The sequence below is a fragment of the Protopterus annectens genome, chromosome 2.part1 (assembly GCF_019279795.1).
Source record: "Protopterus annectens isolate FY-2018-M chromosome 2.part1, PAN1.0, whole genome shotgun sequence".
Taxonomy (NCBI): domain Eukaryota; kingdom Metazoa; phylum Chordata; order Ceratodontiformes; family Protopteridae; genus Protopterus; species Protopterus annectens.
The window spans coordinates 1,508,988,180-1,509,015,394 of record NC_056729.1 but is presented as its reverse complement, the minus strand read 5'-3'; the positions used below and the strand labels follow the sequence as shown (position 1 = coordinate 1,509,015,394).

The window sequence follows — 27,215 nt, the reverse complement described above, 5'->3', positions numbered from 1 at the left end:
CCGGTTAAAGAAACTCCAGCTCTACTCAGTGGGATACCGCCTGCTCAGAGGCGATCTGTGCCTGATGTATAAAGCCATGTCCAACTCGAAATTAATGGACATGCTGCACCTCAGAAAATCCAAATCCCATTGAGCTACGCGCTCGAGAGACTTGAACCTCAGCACTGAAATAAATAGGACATGCTGGAGGGACAGATTCATAACCCAGAGGCTCCCTTCACTCTGGAATAAAATCCTAGTCCAGGTTAGGCAGAGTCCCTCATTGACTCTCTTCAAGAGGAATCTTGATGAGTGGATGGGAGATCGTAGGTTTACCCTGGGTATCACTTCTGTGTCACTGTTAGACAGAGGCACAGTATACTAACCTCGAAAAAGGGCATAGCAAAATTAATTTAAAATGGATGGCGAAAGCCAAACACACTCTGGCTAGGCTTATAAATGCCCTAGGGCAGATAGCCTAGTATGAACCTATGAACCTATAAGCTGGAAAGTTGGAATAATGGTTAAGGCATTTAACTTATGGACTCCAGGTGTAGGCTTGATTCTCACATGGGATTATTGGCTACACCCACTAGGATTGTTAACCTAGTACTAACCTATGAATCTATGAAACTGTGTAAATAAAACTGTGCTACTTTCAGAAGTCTTAAATCATACAAAAATGTGAACTGTATAGAATATGCACTTGTTTCCTGTGAAAATGCAGCACAGCTGTAAAAGAGTGAATCTGACTTCTCAGCTGCGAACACATGTAAACATTTGTAATGTTCAAAGCTTATTGTTACATGGAGTGCTACTCTAAGTTTAAATAATGCATTGCTTTAGATGGACTTTTTTTCTCTAACTAAGGGTGGTAATAGCTCCAGACAGGCACTTAAGATAGAACTCTTCATAAACTGATTTGGTATTTCTTTTTGTAAATTTAAAAATGTCACACTGTGTGTGCGTGTGTGTGTGTGTGTGTGTGTGTGTGTGTGTGCACGCGCGCGTGAGTGTGTGTGTGTGTGTGTGTGCGCGAGAGTGTGTGTGTGTGTGTGTGTGTGTGTGTGTCTAAATATATATATATATATATATATATATATATATATATATATATATAAGTTTGCAAAATGTGTTTTTCAGTTGGATTTATTTCAGGTAAATAACTTCACTGTTGAGTTTATATGATTGTGGTGAATAACTTCATTGTTGAGTTTTAAATGATTGCGTGTAGTGGCTTAATTAGTATTAGCTTAAGTGTGTTTTGACTGAATTGGTATATATTCAACAGCTACATTCTGACTTTCAGAGACTAACCATCAACTCAAGATACAGCTGCTATGCAAGCATGCAAGCATTTAATGTTTGGCTTTTTTAAGGCTAAATTGCATTTGTGTTCTTGGTACACCAGAATGGTCTGGCTGCTGGCAGCACTACTGAAAAGATATAGACTTTTTTTTTTTGGCACTTGTCATGACTAACTCAACCTGAAAAATATTGTGTTTGTATGTGTGGGTTTATGTTCAAAACATTATTGGAGTAGTTTCAATTATTGTTGGTACGACTGTAATGCAAGCTACTAGGCTCAGTCTGAGGTAGATTACATTTTTTCTGAATCACTGATTATACCTCTGATTTGCATATCAACACTGGAAAGTTTATCTGGGTGTGACAAATGGGTGTTACTGAAGGCAGAAGTGTTCACTTATAGTATTCTTTTAAGGCCACTCACACATGGCATGTTATTTGGTGGTCAGTGGTGTAGATCTTGAGACCCTCCTAGCACCTGACCATCACATTTTAATAGATGGAAATGCAGGAGACTGAATGCCCATTGCCACACTGTGCTGACTTGCACTTTCCATGAGTGTATTTGTAAATAATCATTTTTATGCTTAGCACTTAGGTCGTTTATGTATCTTTAAAAAGCAATAAAAATTAAATTAAAGAAAGCATAGTCAAATTTCATTACTATAACTATTTGTTATCCCAAAAGGCTGTCACATGCACTGATCCCCCACTTATGTCACTAATGTAATGTACACAAATAGGCTACTGTTTTCTGATGTTGTAATGAAGGCTTAACAAAACAGCCATTAAGCACAAGAAAGAAACTGGCATGAATTTTGTTTTTCTTTCTTTCTAATGATTTTATAAAAACAGGCAGAAATGCAGATATGTTTTCCAAAATATCATTATTTTCCTGACAGCTATATTTCAAAAAGAAGCTAGTAAAACATTATTATTAGACATAGCATGGAGAATGACAGATAACAGCTACAGTATTCTGTGTTATCATAACCACTTCATGAACATAATGATTATAGATTTTTTAAACACCTTTATTGAATTATCACTTGTGACATAGGCAAAGTAATCAAACTGTGTTAACAAGTTAAAATTAACAAACATTACGCTTTGCATATATTGCTATATATCATATAACCTAAGCAACATTACATAAATTATTCAATTCCTGCCACTTTTTTAAACAAGAAACATCTTTATTAAACCATCACTTACGACATAAGCAATCATACATTTATATAATTGAAAACAAACCACTCTGACACAATCCTAGTTGCAGGCATTTCACATCACAAACCATACTGACACACTCCCAGTTGCAAACATTACACATCACTTATAATCTACCCAATCATTTTCAAACATTATATAACTCATTTAAGTCCTGCCTTCTTTTAAACCTTATTCCACACCTGAATGTATTGTTCCCACAATTCCCATCTTTTCCTATTTAGTTTGCTCCATTTTTCTAAAGATCCCAATTCCAGTGATTTTATTTCTGTTACTATATTCACTGCTTCTAATATAGTTGGTTTAGATTTTGATTTCCATTTTCTAGTAATTGCTTTTTTGGCAGCCATCATAATTAGAGACAGCAAGGCCTTACCATGTCTAGGCAATTCCGATTCTGCATCATAGCTCAGAAAAATCATCTTCCTCATCACACCAATCTGCCCACCCAGCATTTCCAACAGTGCATCCTGCAGTGAATCCTTAAAGCCCGCCAACTGAATGCACTCCCAGAAAATATGTTCCCAGTTACCTCTTTCTTCCCTGTCGCACCTCCAATATTTGCTATCTACCTGAGGAAACATTATCTGGAGTCTCCTTGGAATATAAAAATAACTATGTAAACATTTTCAAGCAAAAATCCTAAATCTTCTAGACTTTGTTGCATATTTTGGAGACATACATATATCCTCCCATTGTTTCTTTGTGAATTGCTTATCCAATCTCTCTTCCCAATCCTTTCTAACCTCCTCTGATTGATTCTTATAGTTAGCATGCAATGTTCTATATGCTCTACTAAATATTCCTTTTTTAATGGTAGCTTCTTTTCTATATTCTACTAAAAACTCTACCAGTGCTGGTCTTTCATTTAGAACCCCTCATTTCTTTCTCTTTGCCTATACTCAGACATCAATCCTTGATAGGGAAGGCAATCTCTAACCTGCAACCAAATAAATTATTGGCATCTTCGCATTCTAGCATGTTTTCCTGTCTAGTCATTTACTCCCAATACCTTAGTTCCTTTGTCAGTTTTCTCCAATAAATTCTAGCCCCCTTTTGCCTATTATATATATCCCTAACTGCAGTCATCCCTATTGGCAGAATCTCCTTTCTCCATTCCTGTGTTGGCTTAGCTCTTAGAATACTTTCTGCTACTTTATGGAGATAATATTCTGTATGGTTATTGTTATTCTCCTTGAATGCCTGCATCCAAAATCCCAGTCTCGACTTGTTTCTTGAGCTCCCCCTGTTTCAGCATCATCCCTTTCCACTTTGAATTATAGTTTTCTGCTTGTGCTACGTATAGGAGCCTTAATTGTATATCTCTGAAATACCCCTTCAAATTGAATGATTATAGATTGCTGTGCTAACATTTTTACAACATGGGTTTTTCCTGATAAACTGAATAGTCATTAGGCCAGATTTGTTAATGCCTACACTAACTGTACAGGCTCTGTATTCAAGAACATCCCTACTACACTGCTTGTGCATTCCAGTCACTCAGAAAGATTCCACTAAGTATAGACATACTCTACACTTTGTGATAACCTTTATAAATCCCCCTTGATATTTAAAGCTGCAAGAAAGTCAGCAGGAAAACTAAAATTAAGAGGAAGAAGGTGCAGGCTATGCTTGTGTTGTCTATTCACTCACAATGGTATACAGTGTAGGCGGTAATGAATCTGGACCATATCTTTACTAACAGTACAGAATACTACATGATGACTGTGCATTAGTACAACAAAAAAGAAAGATATTGGTCTTCTAGGGAGACTTGAGTGTGCTCTTTACTTCTCATAAATTAAGGTTCAGTAAACTGATACCATAATACATCATTCGTCAAGAAATAGGTTAGGAGCAGTGTAGAAATCAGAAGCATCTTTGAGAGTTTAAGAGGTGGTAAACCGATTCAATAAGGAAACATATGTACAAAATTCTTAAACACAGAAAAATAAACATATCATTAAGGCTTCCATTCTAAATACAAACTTTCCTATCTTAATTAAAAATTTCACTTTGCTTATAGGTCTTTTACCTGTTACTTAAGAACAGATGAAAAAAAAGTTTACCCCTTTTTATTTCACAAGAATAGTAGCTGTTTTATTACTTTATATGTATCATGACAGAAAAAAAACAGGGTCTGAAACTATTTTCTTATTGCTATACCTGTAAATTAGAATATGCTGTATCCCATGGTTAACACACTAAATTTCTATGATTCCAAAGTGCATCTGGAATAAAAAAAAGTTCATACTTCCATATACACCCTATTATCTCAAAATATTAATACTATTAATAACAACAGTAATAAAACAAGTAGACAGACAATCACAGAGCCGTCAATGATATAATTTCCCAGAACATTTAAGAATGGAATTAATAAACATGAAACAGAGAAGTGGAGATAAATGCATATTCCTTTATATTGCTTTGCCCAAATAACAAGCAGGCTAGTGTCTAATGCCTTAATTAAACTTTCTAGATAGATTCCCACGTGCATCAGCAAAAATGGAATCCCAGTTTCACTTATAGTATTTCAGTCATTTTTAGCCACAGTTTACCAAGAAGAATACAAATGATACTTCTATTAAACATAGTACCAAACCATAAGAATGGTACCTGGCTAGATTTCAGCCTAAAGCTTGGGTTCAGTAATGTACTTCAGGCAGTACAGTTCTGGGCTGGAAGAGGGCAAGATTAAGATCAGGTGAATACTAGTGCCCCCACTCCTAAGTAGATATCTTAATAATAACTACAGAAAGCAACCTGACATTATGTCTTACTATTTATTGGGCAGTTTAACATGTTTTTCTCTCTTTCCCTCACTGTAATCAGCATAAAAATTGCCAACCCCATGGGTACACTCTGTTTAGAATGTGATCATTAAATACAGGGATGAACCCCAAGAAAACAAGTCAAAGATGGTTACCCAACTGATCTGTGGAAAACAAACATTTTTTAAAAAACTCATTTTTATGTAGTACGTGGATAGACCCTAATGTTCTTCATCTGTAATATATTTATGTTTAAAGGTGATCCTGATACTTTGATTAAAACCCCAAACAATTTTCCTACAGAAAACTTTTCAAGCTGATTTGATATTTTCTTTAAAAGGGTAGGATATTAATAAACAAACAGAATAAGTCATCCCTTTTATTTTAAACACACACACACACACACACACACACACACACACACACACACACACACACACACACACACACACACCTTTATAAATGCTTATTTTATTCAGCTACAATGTATTTACATTTAAATGTAAGACTGATACCTTGATCAGAACCCTGAACCATTTTTTTTCATTTCAGAAACCTTTACAAGCTGATTTGATATTTTCTTTAAAAAGATTAGATACTAGTAAACAAAAATAAATAATTGTATTCACTTTTTTAAATACTCAAAAATACCTACCATTTTTCTATACCAAAAAATAAATTTATCTTGTATACTTAGAACTCTAATCAGATGTGATGAAACATAGGATGACAATTTAAAACTACAGGGGAAGAAAAATGCAGGTTCAGATATCTCTACAGGAATAAATCAAACATGATATAACACATGAACATGGAAAAACATGTAGTTGGATTCTGCCAATATTTTGACCATGACATAGCATTCTTTTAAAAATATGTTGTTAAACACAACAAAGGTTACAAGACACACGCATTTGTTTACCATTTCTTCACCAAACCACATGCAAGCACTGCTGCTGTGTACATCTTTCAAACAGCTAATTCAGAACACTCATGACAGCTGCACTAATGTGTAAATTTGTGACCATAACTACAGATGTTAATTTAAATCCTTTTTAACATCAATGAAATATAAATACCAGCATAAGCAGTACACATTCCCAACAGTCTCACATCTGTAGTCATGCCAACATATTTCACTGTCTTTACATTTAAATTTGCGGAGTGTCACTTCCCACTCAGTTCTCTTCAGGAACACAAATAATTTGTCTCTCTTTATGGGACTTAGAAGAAAAATGAGTTGTTTAGCTTGAAAAAAAAAAAAAAAAACAATGACATATTTTACAGCAAGAAGGGGCAGGATAAAGAAGTTATGTCGGTACTTACGTATTATCGCAACCAGATTTTCGCGGTTGCGAATTTAGTCCCATGTCTGAGACAGCAGGTCTATTAAGCTGGAAAAGGGAGTGTAAGTAAGTAAGTTAAATTGTGGCACACATGGTTTTGAGGCAGGGAGAGGACTAACTGCCAAATTTTGGAGTCCTGACTGGCATGTCTCACTTTGCCAGTGAACTACATACTGCTGCATGCAGCGCATGGTAGATCCTGCCTTCCTGATTACAAGCGCAATATAGGCTAAGTTAATCGGGAATATACCATCCTTATGTTCATCACCAGTACTCAGATTTTATTTTCGTCATCTGAAAGATTTTGACCGGCTATCTCTATGTTTTTGTCCCCCGTAGCAAACGTGCAGGTTGTAAGATTTTACTTTTCCTGAAACTGTATTTCGCGCTTCTGCATTTTCACATGAAAATTTCACACTCCCTGCTTTCTGTGATGTGTGTGTTTAATAATAACTGAATCACGTCTGTAGGTGTTACCTTTCTCCCCCTTTTTGAATGGTGTGTGAACTGTCAGTTGCTTTTTACCCCTTTTGGGCTGCTAGTTCTGGGGAAGGGAATATATGCTGCAGACGCGGCTCTGCTCTGTTGCGTGCACACATAACAGGACTTGGAAAAGCACTAAGACTGACATGATGTCGGGAAACGGCATAGGTTCAAACAAGCAGTCATTTTTGTAGTACTTCACTACTCCTACCTCAACAGAGTGTTTTTTATTTACAGATAACATTCCCCGTGTGATTCTGCATACATTTCTGGTTACAGTCACATACCGTGAAGCAAGCCGTATTATCGCAAAAATCTGGTTGCGATAATACGTAAGTACCGTTATGTCATACCATAACGTTCCACCTGTATTGTTGATCCTCATTCAGTCATTACGTTTGGGTATCGGTTCCGAGCTCAGAAACGAGCCGGCCATTTTCCAAGCTCGCGTCAGCTTCAAACTCTCGAGCTAAACTCTTACCCACAATTCCCCTCTCCCTGTTAACTCAGATTGACTTTGCAAGTTAAAGAAGGTAGAGGCTACCTCTGGTCAAATAACCTAAGAGAACTGGATGGTGAGATCCACTAAAAACCACAGAAGGGGGGAGTAGGGAGGGTCGTAATGACTAAACAAGGATGAACAATACAGATGGAATGCTATGGTACGACATAACTTCTTTATCAGATATTGTTAATCCTCGTTCATTCCTTACGTATGGGACAGAGTCCCCAGCTACCTCTATTCCTGGGAGGCTCTCATGGAAGGACATTCCTGAGCATCACAGAACCGAAAGATGCTCTTCCCCTGGAGGCCAAATTCAATTTGTAATGATTGATGAAGGTATGAGGCGTAGCCCAAGTTGCAGCTGCACAGATGTCATGTAAAGAAGCTCTGGCATGGAAGGCAGCAGAAGTTGCCACCGACCTTGTTGAATGAGCTTTCATGGTAGCAGGCAACGAGATGTTACGTTGTGTGTAAATAAATGTTACACAGTCCTTCAACCATCTAGCTAATGTGACCTTAGCAACAGCCGATCCTAATCTAGGTCCAGAAAAGGCCAAAAATAACTGGTCAGAATTACGAAAGGGTTTAGTCCTGTTTAGGTAAAAATGGATTTGCCTGTGTATATCAAGGGTATGTAGGCAATACTCTCCTCTGTTTGAATGGTTGGGAAAGAAAACTGGCAATTCAATGACTTGATTAATGGACATTTCAGAGATCACTTTAGGCAAAAATGATGCATTAGTTCTCTGAGACACTCTATCTCTATGAAAAATCAAGTATGGACTCTTGATACATAAAGCTTTAAGTTTAGAAATACATCTGGCAGAAGTAATAGCGACCAAAAACAAGGTTTTCCATGACAAATACTTGAGGTCGCAAGAAGAGGCTGGTTCAAAAGGTGCCATTGTCAGAGCTTGTAGAACTAATGATAAATCCCATGGTTGAATAGGTTCTCTAAAAGGTGGCTTCAGATGATTCACACCTTTTATGAAGGTCTTGCACAATTTATGGGACATAAGAGAGGAATCTTGGACACCCTCATGAAAATTAGAAATTGCAGCCAAATGAACTCTAATGGTAGAGGCTGACAGACCTAATTGAAACAGGTCGGCCAGATAGTCTAGTATTATCGACACTAGTGCTGAAAAGGGGTCTACTTATTTATCTTTCAGCCAACGGGTAAATCTTTTCCACTTGCTCAGATAAGTAATTCTAGTGGAGGACATATGAGAAGCAATGAGAATATCATGTACTGGTAAAGAAAGATCATTCTGCCTGGCAATCGAGGGAATTGGGGTAGCCAAGCCGTTAGCTTCAGGCTGTTCAGGTTGGGATGAATCAGGTTCTGTGGGTGTGAGATCAACTCCGGAATTGGATGGAGGATCCATGGTCGATCTAGTAGGTGAGACCAAAGGAATGGGAACCAAATCTGTCATGGCCAATATGGTGCTATGAGGATTACCTTGCTCTTCAACCACCGGGCTTTCTTCAGAAACTGGGGAATGAGAGGAAAGGGTGGAAATGCGTAGAGAAGACCCGAGGGCCAATCATGGACTAGAGCGTCTCTGGGTGACTGTCCCAGAGGGGGGAATCAGGGTGAAATAGTTGTTGCATTTGTAGTTGGCCGGGGATGCAAAGAGGTCGCAGCAAGGATGGCCCCAGCGGTGGAAGATCTCTGCCGCTATCAAAGGATTCAGGGACCACTCATGAGGTTGCAGAATGCACCTGCTGAGTCTGTCTGCTATCACGTTGGAACTCCTGGGAATGTGCGTTGCTAGAAGAAAACTGTTGGTAGCCATCACCCATTGCCATATCCTCATTGCCTCTTGACAAAGGGGGTAAGATTTGGTTCCACCTTGCTTGTTGATGTACCAGACCACCGCCATATTGTCTGATTGAATCGCAATTGTCCCAGACGGCAGCAGGGGATGGAATGCTTGCAATGCCAAAAGCATCGCCCTCAGCTCTAGAACATTTATATGCAGATGGGCCTCTGGTTGGGACCAAGTGCCTTGAACTGTCTGTCCCTGACATAGCCCCCCCCCCACCCCATCAGGGAGGCGTCCGTGGTCACTGTGGCCTTGGGTTGCTAGGGGGAAAAGGGGAGAGACCATTGAGAGAGATTGTGTGTCATCCACCAATTTAAATCCTGTTTGCACCTGTGGGTTACTCGAATCATGGCTGAAAGAGGATGCTGAAAAGGATACCATTGGGTGAGCAGTAGCCATTGTAGAAGCCTCATGTGAAACCTGGCCAGGGGAACAATGGTGATGGAGGCTGCCATGGAACCCAACAGCTGTAGAACCGAGTGAGCCATGGATTTTTCCTTTGAAAGGACTGGAATTAGTTGTTGCTTTATCCTTAAAATTCTGTGCTCTGGAATAGCAGCTCTGCAGTTTTTTGTATCCAAGATAACCCCTATGAATTCTGTCGACTGAGATGGGGTGAGATTAGATTTTTGCCAGCTTATGGTTATGCCTAGCCTTTGGGCAGCGAGGAGAGAGTATGCCAGGGCTTTTTCCAGTAGATGTCTGGTGGGGGCGGAAATGAGCCAGTCGTCTAGGTACGGAAACACCTGGAATCCTTGAAGTCACAAGTGAGCTGTGACAACTGCTATGCACTTTGTGAACACTCTGGTGGCTGTAGAGTGTCCGAAGGGCAGTACTCTAAACTGGGAGTGACTGGCTCCCACATGGAAGCGCAGAAATCTTCTTGATGGTCTGTCCAACTTTATGTGGTAGTACGCATCTTGAAGATCTATAGAGCACATCCAATCGTCTTTTTCCAAAAGCGGGAGGATAGACTGTATAGTGACCATCCGGAATTTTTGTACTCTCACAAACTTGTTCAATACACTAAGGTCCAAAATTGGTCTCCAGTCCCCGGTTTTCTTTGGCACCAAAAATAGTCTTGAGTAGAATCCGGATCCTATCTGGTCTGGAGGGACTATTTGGATGACTCTTTTTCTTAGCAGCTTTTCTATCTCTAGTGCTGCTTCTTCCCTTTGACTGGGTGGAACGTCGGGAAGATTTTTTGAAGGGACGGGACAAAGATCGAAGGGGATATGATAACTTCTGGTTATGATCCTTTGTACCCAAGAATCAGTGGTGATGGTCAGCCAGGCAGAAGGGTACAGGGAGAAACATCCCCCAACCACCTCCAGAGGAAAGGAGTTGGGCCGCTCTTCAGGAGCGCTGGTAGGATTGACCAGAGAAAGAATCCCTGGAACCCTGGTTACATGGTCCCCCTCTGCCCCGAAAGGAGCATCTTCCCCGTGAGTTTCCACCTCTGCCTCTGGGGGAGAACTCGGCCTGTGTGTCATGGAAAGGACCCTGAGATTTCTTGAACCATATCTTGCCACTCTTTTGGTTTCGGGAAAAAGCACGTTGAGGGGAAGAATAATGGACACCGTCTTATTCACATCTGGCCAGTGTGCTTTTAACTTTGGGCCCAAACAACGAGGAGGGCTCAATGGGGGCATTAAGAAAGGAAGACTTAAAAGGTTCCGCGAAGTTGCACAAGCGCATCCAGGCATGTCGTGTCAAGACCGCAACTGAACCCGCTGCTCTAGCTGCTCCTTCTAATGCATGAGATATCAATCACATAGAGGAGTTAGATACAGACTCACTGGTGGCCAGCTGAGAGGCCACTTTGTCATGGACCTCATCAGACAGTGCACCAGCCAAGGTTTCAGAGAGCTCAGAGACCAGATCCCTTCGAAGCCTGGTAAAACGTGCCATATAATTCAGGGACCTGATAGCAAAGGTCACTGAAGCAAAAGTGCACTTCTCTATTCTGTCCAGGGCCCGGGACTCTCTGTTAGGTGGATGGACAGTCTGGCTTTCTTCTTCTGCCAGATCCTTTTTTGTTGTGGCCGCCACCACCAAAGCATCTAAAGGAAGACCTTTGGACCAATGGGGATCTGAAGCAGCAGGGGACAAGATCAACAGTATCAGGGGCCATGCAAGCACGCTGCACGATGAACTTCACAAGTTCATCGGCAGGTGGAGTAACCTAGGAGGTAGGGGGCCGGGCGCAAAAAGCCTGCAGGAACACAGATTCCTCAGGGGTCAGATTAGAGGGCTGCCAGTCACCTCTCTGTTTCAGGATTTCAAGGATATCGCCAAAGGATACCTCAGAGGGTGACCGAGGGGATCCTTCCCCCTCATCGAAATCTGTCTCTTCGGTGAGAGACTCCTCTGTGGAGTCCATGTGCTTCCTTTTACACAAACTTTTCCAGTGGACCTCCTCAGTGGGATAACTTGGGGAAGACAATGGAAAAGGGGATTCCTGAGGGAATATGTCCTGAGGCCCTTGCACTCGGTGTCCGCTAGGTGCGACTTGTGAAACCAGTGTACCAGAGGAGGGCGGAGGTATAGACAGTCCGGTATCGCCAGCAGCAGTGAAAGCCTTTTCCATCAGTTGGAAGGCTGGTCCACCTGGAGAGGAGTGTATGTCAAGGACAGAGGGCACTCCTCCCCTAAGTAGCTCAGCCTGCTGACTCGGAGTCCCTGGATGACCATGGAGCAGCAAGCTATGCGTATCACAGCTGACATCCTGGATTGTAGCAAAACTTTCCTGCCACGAAGGCAACTGCGGTTCCTTAGTGAGATCCATAAAGGGAACCGCAGAAGGGGAAGACTGTACTATATCCATGGACATCAAAGGCAATGAAGAAGGAGAATAAGAAGGTGTCTTTGGAGATGGGTGATCACCTCCCAAGGAAGGATAGTTCCTGGGGGGTGGAATACCTCTGGTCAAGAATGCCTGGTCCACAAGACGCAACACATCATGTTCAGAAAGACTTCTAGTGGACCTCACAGAGACTGAGGGAGAAACAGGCCTGTCCACAAAAGAGGCAGACTCATCTCATCTGATCGCACCGAGGACAACTGTGCCGAGAAAGACTGAACTATTGTAGTCTGCACCGATGAAGTCATCGGTGCCAATGTCATTGTCTGCATTGTCTGCACCGACATAGGGGTCGGTGTCAAAGTGGTTGTCAGTGCCGAAACTGGAACCGACAAAACTGAAGTCAGTAATAAAGGCCTCGGTTTCGAAAAAGATCTCGGAGCCAACGCGGTCAAGGCCTGCACTGACTGAACGGTCATTGCCGATACAGTGGTAAAGGTCTGAACAGAGGAGCCCCTTGGTGCCGATATGTAGAAGGCTGCAGGAGGGGACAGAGCCGAAATCACTAATGTAGCCGAAGGCCTCGCTGCCGAAGGTCTGGGCACCGAAAGCACTGGGGCTAACTGAGAGAGTTTCGAGCCGAACTTTTAGCCTTTTTAGATTTTGGTTGTTGAGAGTCCCCAGCTGGGGATGAAGGCAAGGATTTAGCCTTAGTAGAAACATCCATTTTCTTATGGGCTTTAGGAGGGGTTGAGACCTCTGACCCAGAAATAGCCTCTGAAAAGGGAGATTTTAGAAGTCCCTTCAGTATCAGCTTATTTTTCCTTTCTAACAAAGTTCTATTAGAAAAGTTTTCACATATAGTACAAGGTGTTCAACAGATGAATGGGAAGCTCCCAAACAATAAACACATAAAGAGTGTGCATCAGAAGTAGGCAGTTTGTGTCCACAATCAGAACACCGCTTAAACCCCGGACTACCCTTTTTATCTGCCATATTAACAAATAGAAAAGTACCAACAATGATACAAGAGAGTACCCGAAGGTATGAAAAAGAAAAGGAAAGGGATTACCAATGATGGTAAGGAGAAATTACCTCGCGGAAAAAAGGGTAAGTAAAGGACAGAAAAAAAAAAAACCTGAGGAAAATATGAACGCTAGATGCGATACGGCAAGAGACAATCAAATATCAACTTTTCTGACAGAAAAGTAATTTCTAAATCAATTAAACAACAATTGACTGTGCTTAGCTCAAGAGAAGTAGCTTGACATGACCGGATGGCAATGCGGCAAACGAAATCTGAGGTAACAGGGAGAGGGGAATTGTGGGTAAGAGTTTAGCTCGAGAGTTTGAAGCTGACGCGAGCTTGGAAAATGGCCGGCTCAGTTCCGAGCTCGGAACTGTTACCCATACATAACGAATGAAAGAGGATTAACAATATCAGATGGTATGTTACAGGTTACTAACTGATCTGTCATTAAATACAAACTGGTCCACTGAATGTGCTTCCACCAATTACTACGTTTTAGTGTATTCCAAGAAAAACTCAGTTTCTTCCAAGATTTTTTTGCCAATACCACACACCTCTCATATTACAAATGACACCAGGGTTGTAGCTACTCATGGAGTGAAGCATGTAGTAAAAGGAGTAGGTTGTTTACATTGAAATGAGTACTGTTTAACATTTTGCAGCCAGGATAGGGAAGTAGTTTGTTTAATATGCTATCATTATTGCATTTATTTCTGCAAAATTACGATTATAAAGATAATATTTTCTAGTGGAGCTTTTGTCCCTGGGCCATAGCTGCAAAAAGGGTCTGTGATTGAGTGGAGTTAACCTGGTCATCAGCAAATGTGTTCAACCACATTTCTGGGACCTTAGCTTGGATATCTGCAAAATAAATGCTAAACAGGTGGAGCCCAGCACTAATCCCTGTGGCATCTCAAGTGTTAGAATTACATTAACTAACAACTTTCACAACTTGAGATCTTTTGGCTAGCCAATTTGTAATCCATGGGCAATGTAGGGGGGTTACATTAAATGTATCTACTTTTTTAAAAATACCTGCATGAGAAAAAGTATGAAAAGCCTTGGCCAGATAAAAAAAAGCAGCATTCCAGGAATGATCACTGTCCACAACCTCTACATCCTTTCCAAATAAACCTACTAATCTAAGGGACAGGAGTTGCCTTTCGCAAAACCAAACTATTTGCAGTCTAGGTTAATTTTTATTTTTATTTTTATTTTATTTATTTAACATTTGTTAACCAGGAAAGTCCGACTTGGAACGAGCCAATTTTCAGCACAGGCCCGGGGAGAAATGCCCCAGACGCATGTTTTTGTAACATGGGAGGAAACCGTAGCACCCGGAGGAAACCCACATGAATGCAGGGAGGACATGCAGAGTTTGCACAGAAGGCCCCCCCCAGCCGATAATCAAACAGGAGAACCTCTTGCAGTGAGGCAACAACGCTACCGCTGCACCACTGCGCCGCCCAATTAAGTTAATTATGTCCACATAAATGAGTTCTGTTATTTTACATTTCATGGCTTTGCATATAAGGAAGGTGAGTTTGATGGGCTTATAATTCTCTCTCACTATCACATATGTTTGTGTGTCTGTGTGTGTGTGTGTGTGTGTGTGTGTGTGTGTGTGTGTGTGTGTGTGTGTGTGTGTGTGTGTGTCTGAGGAGATTGGGGACATGCATATGCAAGGAGAGGGCATTGCAGCATGTGTGCGCTCATGCAGGCCACCAGGGTCAACATTATGTCCAAACAGAAATTATCTCACTTACAGCATCTGCAAATGTAGGCAAGGGCACAAAACATATCTGTGGTTGCCTGAATTACAGAATCCTGTGGCTGGCAGTTCTCCTCATGTTGGGAATACCCCAGTGGCAATAAATGGGATCAAGACTGCTATAAAGAGGCTGATGGTCAGAGGAGGAAAAAAAGCACCTAGAAAATAAACTGTGGGGAATGATTATTGCAGAGTTATACATACCATATTCACACATTTCCCCACTGACTCCAGGAGGGCAACGGCATTTCCCCGAAAATGGATTGCAGGCTCCACCATTCTTGCACTTGCATTGGAAACTGCAGTTTCTGCCAAATGTCCCCTCAGGACAGGCTAAATGAACGAGAAATAGAATATTTCTGTTAGGTTTATAGAAAAGGCAACCCAGACAATACATAACTGAAATGTATACATTCCAAAGACAAGGCGGTTTAGTTGTCAAGCAGGTCCCAGATAAGAATAAACCAATCAGCCATGACGCATGGCTTCCCTTTAAATTCTAAAATGTTCTGCTGAAAGTTTACAACAGTTATAAAGAGAAATGAAAACAATTTCTTACATTCCTTCAATTTTCATTTAAGAATAGTTTGCTCTGTTTTGTATTACAGAATTATAAATGCAGTTATTTATGTGAACTGTAACCTCTTCAGTTTCGTATGGTGAAACTGTGTTTTGTTAACTTCCATCCTTCCACGAAAGCTTTTAAGCGTATTGCTTCTGGATGCTTACATCATATTCTTCCTACCATGACAAACATTACATCTTTTACATATTTTACCCTAAGATGAGCAAAAGAAAAATACAATCTAGCAGCTGCAATCCAATTCAGCAAGATTCAGATAGATGTTAATGCTCAGAATGCCTTAATATCCATAATGGTTGAAATTACTCTGTGGATTTTCATGACATTTAAGAGCACTGTAGGACTAAATCACATTAACTTAACAAACCACCAGTGAATTAAACATTAAAGCAAAGTTGGTTATATACAAGTTAAATATTTCTGCATGTCAAATTACTATAAATGCAATAAAAGCAATATCTACATATTGTAGACTGCTTTCTTCGTCAGATTAACTCTACCTGGCAAAGACCTGCCAACATTTAGAAAACTGGAAACATATGTGGCAGCTGGTACTGAATGCTACCGGGTGTTCAGTTTAAGACTATGCTCTCTCTCTCTCTCTTTTTTTTTTTTTTTTTATCTTCTGTGCCCGTCCTGTGTAACACCAAACGAAAATGTGTTCAGGCCCCTTCTTAATACTGCCTACTAATGTAAAAATGTAAAAATAAAATTGCAGTGTAAAGTTTGCCTGAAAACAAATATGTTGCTTCTACTCAGGGCTATGGTGTAGGTCTTGTGTATCTGTACAGAGGACAGCCATGCAAAATGTAAAGGCAGTCTTCCCGAAGAAAGCAATGGGAAACTGCAATCACAGAAAACTACTGGACATTTGCCTCCAGTACCTCACCTTACACATATGTATTAAACGCAATTGACTCTGCACATTGAGGAAAGAGGTATTTTTCATGTGCAATTAATTATGGCTATCATACTAGTGCTCTTTTCTCACAGCTGTCTGCTGGAAAAGCCTCACTTAAAATTTGCCTTGCAAAAAGATTTCGTTCTATAATACAGAGTTCTCCATCTCAGTTTTCTAGTCTCCGCCAGCAATTCACTGAAAATACAAACTCTGCAAAGCAACAGAAATAAAATTGAAAACACAATTAAACAAAGTTAAATTTTCAAATTAAAACTTCTTTCAAATAAACTCAAACATGACATCTCATACACTAGGTCAGATTTGCCATCAGATCCTATCAAAGTTAAATTATTGCTCTAGAAATGACCTTTTGAGGTGTTACACCAGGCCAGCTGCTCTCAATGTCCCTAAGTTTCCAAATCTTTCTCTGGCCTTCCAGCAGTTTCATGTTTCTCTGCCTCTTCACAAAACAGCTTCTCCATTCCACCTTGGCGACTTAATACTGGCAGCAAAGCTTTTTCACTTCTGGCCTTCACTTTGTTGCACAGATTCTCCTCTCATTTCAGACTGTTCACTGATCCTAAAACCTGTCTCACTAATATTAACAATAATTTTGATGTCTTTCTCATATGTTTTTGCTGTTGACACATCTCCACCCTACCTGAACTACCTTACTACATTATGGCTGGAATTCAGCAAAATTGGTAGGTCAAATTATGCAATTGTGAAAAAAGCAGTTCAGACACAGCATTAACTGCAATGAGGAAGACCTCACTATTAGCTAATTTGCATGTCTCTGAATTGTTCTTATTTAGCACTTATGCTAAAAGAACTTTGCTGCTGTAATTTCCTGTATCAGTTCAAAGCATCTTAATGGCACAGGCACATGTCAAACCCACACACATACACACATTTAAACATTCATGAGTGCAAGAGTGCGCGCGTATGCACACACACACACACACACACACAAATGCAGCCACACACTCCCCATCCCTCACCTAATCTCCATTCTGTGACCACCCAGGCAGACAGAGAAAGAGAGAGAAATAGACACACATATACACTACTCAGTTCTTATCCTTGCAGAAATACACACTCACTTCAAAACACACACACACACACAAACACACACACACACACACACACACACACACACACATACACACACTCCACTACATCTCTTGCTTAATGTCACTAGACTTACCTGAAATGTGGCCTCTCCCACTGACAAATTAGTGATTACATTCCTTGGCAGTTATTTTTTTTTCATCTGGCTAGGTGATTTATACAGCCATGCAATTCACTGAATAATATATGTATCTTACCACTCTTCAAACAACATCTAATACTATCAGTAGATGAATTAACCTTTGAATAAAATGATAGCACCATTGTATTACCCTATGAAAAGCCAAGTGGCTACCCATCCCACTCACTGCAATGATACTTTTCCTAGGCTCTCTTGTCTTCTCAAATCTAGAAACTTAATCATTCTGTGTTGGTCAACTTTAGGAATGATAATATCCAACGTATAGTTTAAGATCCCTATCAGCATCCACTCTTAGCCTGAAGGCACCAGAACCTAATATGGCCTGCATCAAGCAAGCTTCCTCTGTACTTGCCACAAATATTTTGGGCCCATTAATACCCAACTGACATCCATTCATTCTTTTAAAGCATTAGGATCATAGGAGGTTGTCAGGCTGCTAGAACCTTTTTAAGCCTAGCCATTTATGCTGCAATTTTGCCAATTATCATTGCCCAAGGACTGGAACAACTTTGGTATATGCCATTCAGGAAAGAATTAAGAAACCACCTTTTTTAAATAAGCACACTACAGCTGCTACCATAATGCAAAGATTATATAAATTACTCTCCATTTCTTGTAATTTCTTCTGAAAAGAGGATACCAGTCCAGTGAGATTAATGTGGTTAGCAAAGGATAAAAAAAAATTGCTTCTCTTCTTCAAACAAACACTTCCTCTCCCATGACTTCAGTTACTTTAACTACCCACTTACACATCTTAACTCTTCTCTCCCTATCCCTTACCTCTCCCCCAGTGATGTATTTGGACTACTCCATCTGCCTTACAACAGCCATTGTTACATACGATCTATAAAAAGAACAATTCAACTCATTTTTTACCTACTATACATTCATAGATGGTTTCTAAGCATGAGGTCCAGGAGACTATTGAGGAAACAAGCCCAGTTTCCCAATTGTCCCAAAACACTGTCTAAATGACTGCTTTAATGGTAAAGAGGATCAAATGGAGAAGGAAGGAAGGAATAAAACCCTGGACCACAAGAAGGAGCCTTTTTAACAGCACATAGTCCTAACCTTCTGTGCTAACTATCTTGATTTTCATAAATCAGTGTCCTACAGTCCAGCTACTACTTCATCCATACCTTCCTAGGACCTGCTCCAAGTTTGCCAAATTTGTTCAATAAATTTTCATGTAATCCCATGACATGTATACTGCTAAGGTACAAGTACAACATATCTCCAGTCTTACTCAAATCCACCTTCCTGGATACCCGGTCAAAGAACATCAAAAAATGAAAGTAATGTACTCACCATAACAATAGATCTATGTAATCCTGTTTGATCTGGTTCAACTGTTGGGACATGGATCCGACTCAGATCTGGTCTTGGCATCATTAAACCTTGAGATCCAGGGCTCTGATTCCCCCCCTACCCATAGTTCCCTCTCCTTCCTTAGAATACCTCAGATCGTGGTTGCCTAATATAAGGTTATATGTTTCCAATATTGAGAGCCAATTAATGACCGCTTAATACAAAAGGGGGGGTTATATGTAAAGCAAAGGATCTAATCTGTTGAGGTTGATGTTAGCAGGACTCCCCCAGAGTACCATCTTTTCTTCAAGGTACAGGATGTGTCTATTTGGAAAGGAGAAGCAGGGGAATGCTGAATCAGAAAAAATAGTACAACACAGACCTATCATTATGGTGAGTAAATAACTTTCATATCTGCAGTTGTCCACATTTGTCTGATTCAGCTGTTGTGACAGATTCCCTAGCAACCAGTTTGTTTGGACAGCATCAAAGAAGGATATTCCAGAGAGTATGAGACATGAATTGTACATCCAGTGAGCCAGAAAGGTATGGACGGTAGACCAAGTGGTAGTAGGACAAATCTCATCACTTGGAAAGCTACGTTGGAAAACTGTGAAAGTTACTACTGCCCTTGACAAATGAGCTGTTGGTTCCTTGATTAATGATAAACTCATATTGCCATAAGCAAATGTAATATAATTCAAGAGCCATTTTGAAAGAGTGACCTTAGAAACACCATATCCCAGTTTAGCTTTGGATAATGTGACAATTGATATGACTTCCTGAAATCTTTAGTTCGGTGTAGATAAAACCTAAGTTGTCTGTGAACATCAAGCAAATGCAATGTATATTCCCCCTTACTTGAAAACTTTATAAAGAAACCGGTAGAGTAATGAACTGGTTTATACTGAATTCAGATGCCATCTTTGGAATAAAGGAAGGATTTGGTTTTAGAAAAACCCTACCTGTAGGAAAAACCTGATATGGTGGTTTGCCTGAAAGGGCCTGCAACTATAAAATTCTTTTTGCAGAAGTAACTTCCACCAAAAGATCATCCTCCATTTTAAAAACATTAAGTTTACAGAAGCTGCTGGTTCAAAAGGAGGTTGTGTAAGGGCTTATTGCATCACTGTAATATCTCATAGAGGAACTGGGCCCTTTTAGGGCTTGAAGAAGGAAAGCCCCTCTACGAAAAGCCTTTGAGACCTTTAAAGAGCTACCGGAGTCATATTGTACCCTGTGTGAAAATTAGAAATGTCTGCAAACTGTAATTTTATAGTGGAAAAGCTGGACACTTTTAAGAACAATTCCAACAAAAACTTTAAAATGGAAGCAAAGGGCACAGTAGAAAGGGTCGAAACCCATTTCTGTAGCTCAAAAGGAAAATCTTTTCCATTGACTTTGATATACTTTCTTGGTGTAGACTTCTTTGAAGCCATAAGCATATGTACGACATTGTCCGGAAACCTGGCTTTTCTGGCCATCATTAAAACTGAAGGAACCAGGTGATTAACTTCAAGATATCTGGGTCTGAGAGAGGATGCCCAGAAGGATAAGACAGGTGATCCAGGGCTGCAAGTCAGCATCCAGGTAGGATGTAAGAGGTAAGACTAAAGATATGGGAACTAGATCTGTTGAGGCCAATAAGAAGCAATGAGGATTGCATTCACCTTGCACCTTCTGGCTTTCTGAATTAATTTTGTGATCAATGGAAAAAGGGGAAAGGTGTAAAGAAGACCTGGGGGCCAGCTGTGGATCACAGCATCCCTCAGTGGCTCACCTTGAGGAGGGATTAGAATGAAGCAACTGCTGCACTTGTTTATATAGGAAGCAAACTGGTTGCAGCAAGGTTGGCCCCAGTGGTGGAAGATTTTGTTCACCACTGTCTAACTGAGGGGACACTCTTGAGGCAGAAGAATGCATCTGCTTTTGGAAGTCCCTAGGATATACGTTGCTAAAAGAAGGCAACAGGAAGACATTGCCCATTACCACACTCTCATGGCTTCTTGACATAAAAATGATTGATGCACCTCCCTTTTTGGCTTGCAGACAACCTGCTGGAAAGTGGAATAGAGGATATTTCTCTAATGGGAGTAACAGAGAAAAATTCTGATGCACCAACTCGCCTTGGATCTGATACTTACATCACAGCCAAGCTGATGCAGGTTGAGCCTCTGAGGGGGAAGGATAAATCTGAAAGTTTCAGAGTTTACCTATCCCCTGGGCACTGGCTCCGACACTTTGGCTCTGACTCTTGTCTTGATGAGAGAATGTTGGACTTGAGAGAGACTGGGGAATAGTCAGGGTTGGAGTAGAAGGCACTATCAGTATTGACATGGGTACTCCAGGAATATTTGGATCCAAGAACTTCAGTTCTGAGGGTTGGACCTGCAACACAGTGATTGGTGGAGGGGTCATTGGATCTGTTCTTGGCCCGACCTGAGGAAATGAAGCCAAGAGGACTCCCAACTGTATCTGCATTCATATGAATCTCTGCATCATTCTATCAATGTCTGCTTCAGTAAGGCTGAAGAGCAAACAGACCTAGATGAAAAGGCAACTGAAGCTAGCTTTGGACTAATACTTTTGTTGGACAATCAGAGAATGATGTTGAGGACTAGCTGGGTCCAGGGAAGAAGAAGCAAGGAGAAGGAAAACCGATCCGGAGGACTTTAGTATTTTTGGTGCTGAACACAAGGACACTACTGTTTTGGGAGACCATTTTTTGGCATTCTTGAGCCATTTATCTTTTGTCTTGCTGTCTGTAGTAGACTCTCTGTTTTGAAAGTTCTTTTTCCTTCTCTTTAGATATTGGCAGAGAAGGGGATGCCACTGTTTTACTTGTGGAGCTTGATCACATTGGAAGAAGACCCTTTTAGATTAACTTGTCCCTTTACTTTGAAGGGCTTTGTGACCAAAAGAAACACAGGCTTCATAATCTCTGTCCATATGTCCTGCTACCAAGCAATAGACACAAAGGGAGTGGGGGTCTTCTGGAGAATTTTTGTGACCACATTTGCAGCATTTTTTAACACTTTTATCAGCCATAATAAACAGCAACAGCAGTAAGCCAAAGTATAGATGACTAAGCTATAAGTCAGAAAAAAAGGCCACATGACACATTAGGGGCTAAACGCTACTATGAATAAGTTTTAAATAGAAACCTTAATGTTAAATACAGAAAAAATGCTACCCTATAATTAACCCTAAGTATAAATCTTAATCCTAAAATGTAAAGACTATGCAAATATCTATTTAAACCTACATTATATATCCAGATCTAGTGAGGTCATTGTTCCCCTGTACTCTTCACTTATCAGACCAATGATCGAGTACAATGCCTCATTCGGGATGTATCTCACCCGACATCTGCAGCAATTGGAGAGACCTCAAAAGTTCCTCACCAAAAGGATAAAGGGACTCCAAAATCTGTCATATGCTGCCAGATTGAAGAAACTCCAGCTCTATTCAGTCACATACCGTCTGCTCAGAGGTGACATGTGCCTGACATACAAGGCCATGTCCAACCCGGAATTAATGGACATGCTCCACCTCAAAAAATCCAAATCCACCAAAACCACTAGAGCAAGCGACTTAAACCTTAGCACGGCTATAAATAGGACGTGCTGGAGGGATAGATTTATCACTCAGAGACTCCCTATGCTGTGGAATAAAATCCCGGTCCATGTGAGGCAGAGCACCTCGCTGACTCTGTTCAAGAGAAATCTAGACCTGTGGATGGGAGATCGTAGGTTTACCCGGGGAATCATATCTGTGTCACTGCTGGACAGAGGCACAACAAACTAATGGGCACAGTATTTTTCATATAAGGGGTGGCGTAAGCCACAAAATTTGGGCTAGGCTTATAAATGCCTTAGGGCAGATAGCCTAGTATAAACCTATGAACCTATGAACCTATATATATATATATATATATATATATAATATATATATATCTATATATATATATATATATATATATATATATATATATATATATATATATATATATAAAATATATATACATATATATATATATTTATATATATATGTATTATATTTAAATGGTGACTAAAGTCGCCAAAAGGAAAATGTATAAATTTAAAATCTAAAGACTATGCAAATATCTATTTAAACCTACATTTTATATATATATATATATATATATATATATATATAAAATATATGTGTGCATATATATATATATATATATATATATATATATATATATATATATATATATGTATACATATATAAATAATACATATATATATTATATTTAAATGGTGACTAAAGTCGCCAAAAGGAAAATGTGTAGGGAAGGAAAGGTGCAAAGCACCAGCTAAGACTATAATAATAATCATAATATTTTTAAAAGACTTATCATCACAATGGAGATCACAACCATTGCGAATGTTCAGATCACGTGACAAATGAGATCTGAGATAATCTGAAGAAGGAAAGGGAATTATGGGTAGGGGGAATCAGAGCCCTGGATCTAAATGTTTAAAAGTGCTGAGACAGGATCAAAATCCCAACAGCTGAATGAGACAAAAATGGACAACATTAGATCAGCAAGTTTGCCATTACCATCAGCGTAACTGTATTTGATAATCATATTATGTTTTCATTTTGTGTATATTTGTCTTATAAATTATTAAGATTTATTTGGCATGCATTTCGTGATGTGAGTTTATGCTGCCTTGGGTCCAGTGCCCTACTGACTTTAGGTATATTTAAATTATTTCCTTTAGAAGTAATTTACATATCAGTAGTTCTGCTCTGGGCTTTGATCCCCCATTTTTGAAGGGAATCACATCTACCCTCTTCAAGTCATCAGGAACCATATCTACCAATTATTTATTACAAAAGTTAGTAGTACTACCAATGCTCCCTTTAGTTTCCTGAGACTTTGTGTGTCATTATCTGTTTAGTTGTTTTTCAGTAAACTTTCCTCTGACAGAGGACATAGGTTAATCCCTTGTCCTACACAATGGTGACAAATACCCCTTCCTCTTCCTTCATAAACAAAATTATTTGTTTGGGAGCTTGTTAAGCCCATGACTTTTTTTTTAAGTTTCTTTCTTGCCTCTTTTTTTTTAATTTATCTTCCTTCTTGATAGAATTAGCTATCTCTTCTGCCTGGCCTACCCATTTCCTTCTGTTTTAATTGATATACTTCCATTTTCCTTCACCTTAAAAATAACCATGCTTGAGAACAGTAACATTTTTGTTTTCATTCTTTAAGATTTGGAAATTAATTTCACATATTCATAGAGACAAATGTTCAGTTTTTACACCAATGTTTTATTTAATTATTTTTTTAATTACTCCTGTGTTTTGATCATTTGCCTACTGTCTGATATGCCACTTATCTTTGACTACCTGCTTTATAGTGTTTGTTTGCTAAGAACAACTACATTACTATACACTAATAGTAAGGCAGTATCAAATAAAAGAATGAAGCAGCCATTTATCAGTTTATTTATTTATTGTGTTGTAAACAGCATATGACCAAGTTAGCTACACTCTAGTTAACAGAGATAACAAAGAACAGAACAAATAATGTAAGAATACAATTCAATAAAAATGAACAAGATATCAGAGTATGCAGTCCTCCTGTGGAATTGGCAGAAGTGAAGCAGGTAAAGGATAATGTCTACTAGTGTCTACAATCCTACATTGTACACTGCTCCCCTTGTATAACTGAATATGCACATATATGTGCCTGCGCGTGCGCGCGCGCGCACACACACACACACACACACACACACTGTAGAAGTCAATAGTGGCACTACATATTGGACTATAAAGACTAGTTACTAATTTTCCTGGTAAGTGCAGACCTGTGGTCGCTGGTATGCTTACACCTAAAACTGTAATAGGAAAACTGTAGACTGGTGCCCACAAAGTCTATTTTCAAACATTTTATTTATTTAACATTTGTTTACTGGGACAGTTCGACTGGGTCAAGAACCCGTTTTCAGCAGAGGCCTGGGGAGAAAAGCTCCCAAATACTTTAGAATTTGTTAGTAAGGATGAGAGGAAGAGTTGCATCTGCCAGAAAACTACTAAGAACGGCAACACTTCCATCCATTGAAACATACACTTGAGCAACCCAAACTACAATACATAAATACCAATACGTCTGAAATATGCAGAGCTAATATTTGAATCACACGTCAATACAAACATTGGTTTTGCACAGACATCATGCTAATGACTTACAGCATCATATGGAGTTAAAAAAAAAAAAATATATATATATATATATATATATATATATATATATATATATAAAACAATACTCACTTTGATTACAGCGAATTCCAGTCCAGCCATCTGGACAATCACAGCCATCCCCCTGGGCATTGCACACGCCTCCATTAATGCAATCTTCACATTTCAGGCTGCAGTCATGACCAAAGGTGTTATCTAGACAAACTAAAATAAAACAACAAACAGACAACATTGCTAATGAGATACAGTACTGTCTTTGCTCACAAAGTGAAGAGATATAAACCAAGGCCTCTGCTAGTACCATACTTTTTCCAGACACATCATTTCTGTAGTATGTACTTTTATGGTTTTAATTCCAACAAATAGATGATTGAATGAACCTCATTCTTCTTTAACACTGCTACAACCCTGCACTGAAGGAATTCTAATGTAAAATGACAAAATTCTGGTTATATTAAGTACTGAACATGTAGAGAGCTGGTGGATTTGAAGCAACATCCTTTTTTTTTGGGCAGCGAAAAAGACACATTTAAGGATTTGTATTCTACATAAATAAAACAGATGATCAATGCAGACTTCTTGAAAAAGGTTTTGTGGCTAAAAGCTTGACATACTTCATGAATGCTTGGAGAGAAACAACAAAATTGTTATGTGGGAAAAAAGCTGTTAGCTAAGTAGTCTATTTCTGCTGTAAGATCAATCTGCATAGTCTACAGTGTTGTTCTGTTATGGAGCATTTCCATACCTTTTCATGTACTTCACCCATTCATTACCCACATCTTTTTGTTTGCTTTACAGGTTACTCTGATGTTCTAGTGCAGAAATGGCTTGTGACAATACGGTAAAGAATAACTCTATATTACTGCGTCTTCCCTTAAATCTAGTTTTCACAAGAATGAGCTAGAAAATATTATTACCTTTCACCTGACAATATTTATCTTCTCATTAAATACATTCTACAGGTAATGTATATCGCTCATGGAGGACAATATACCCATTTAAGTATGATGTAAATTACAAAAATGTAAGTTTTTCTATTTTAACATCCCATTCTACACCCTCTACAATTATATCATCTGTAACAGTAAAACAAGTTGGCAAGCAAAAACTGAAATAAATCAGTTGACAATTGCTCTGCACTATTTGAATGAACAAGTTAAATCTGAAATTTTTATTTATAAAATATTCACATAGTTTTCCTGGTTACCATTCCCTTTTAAAATGAAAAATCTGTCAATGCACACTGCAACATAAGACATTGTAAGCTGCAGTGTATTCTTACTAAATTTCTCCACAACAGTATGTTCTCCTCTGGCTTCAGCTTCTTCATCATAATAGTCTTCATAGATGCTCTGGGTAAGAGCTTGTGCATCCTGCAGCAGAGTGATCTGTGGGATAGGGCGAATTACAGGTTGACGACCAGTGACAATCTCAACACCATCATCCAGTGCTAGAACATACAAAAAAAAAAAAAAGAAATGTGAGTTGCCATATTAAGGACATTAAAAGAGAGCAGACAGTAGCTTAATGCTAAACATGTTACAGGAATTAAATAAACAGTGTAGTGCACTGTAAGTAGAAAAATCTGAAATACTGTCTACAGTGCACAGCTTCTGAAACAATTATTTTCCCCATATTTATGAAACCTTGTTTTTATCAGCAAATTTCTTACACACTTATGAAGTCAATTATCAGCAAATTTCTTACACACTTATGAAGTCAATTATGACTTTTTTTAGGAACCGGCAATCATTCACTGCTCAGCCATTACTTTGCATGAAACGTGTATGCCCACTACTGTGGTTATATTATGTTTACACATATCATGAAGCAGAGCAGAAGTATTTTTCAC

At 39.4% G+C, this 27,215-nt stretch overlaps 1 protein-coding gene across 1 annotated transcript in view; it reads right to left on the bottom strand.

Annotated features, from left to right (window-relative positions):
- Positions 1-27,215, bottom strand: part of MEGF6 (multiple EGF like domains 6) — a 2,184,612-nt gene that overhangs the window by 1,318,808 nt on the left and 838,589 nt on the right. Inside the window, exons 9-11 of the mRNA XM_044062967.1 lie at positions 26,646-26,813; positions 25,436-25,567; positions 15,263-15,391 (exon numbers count right to left, since the gene is read on the bottom strand). Coding sequence (XP_043918902.1) covers positions 15,263-15,391; positions 25,436-25,567; positions 26,646-26,813 — 429 coding nt within the window. The remainder of the gene's footprint in view (positions 1-15,262; positions 15,392-25,435; positions 25,568-26,645; positions 26,814-27,215) is intronic.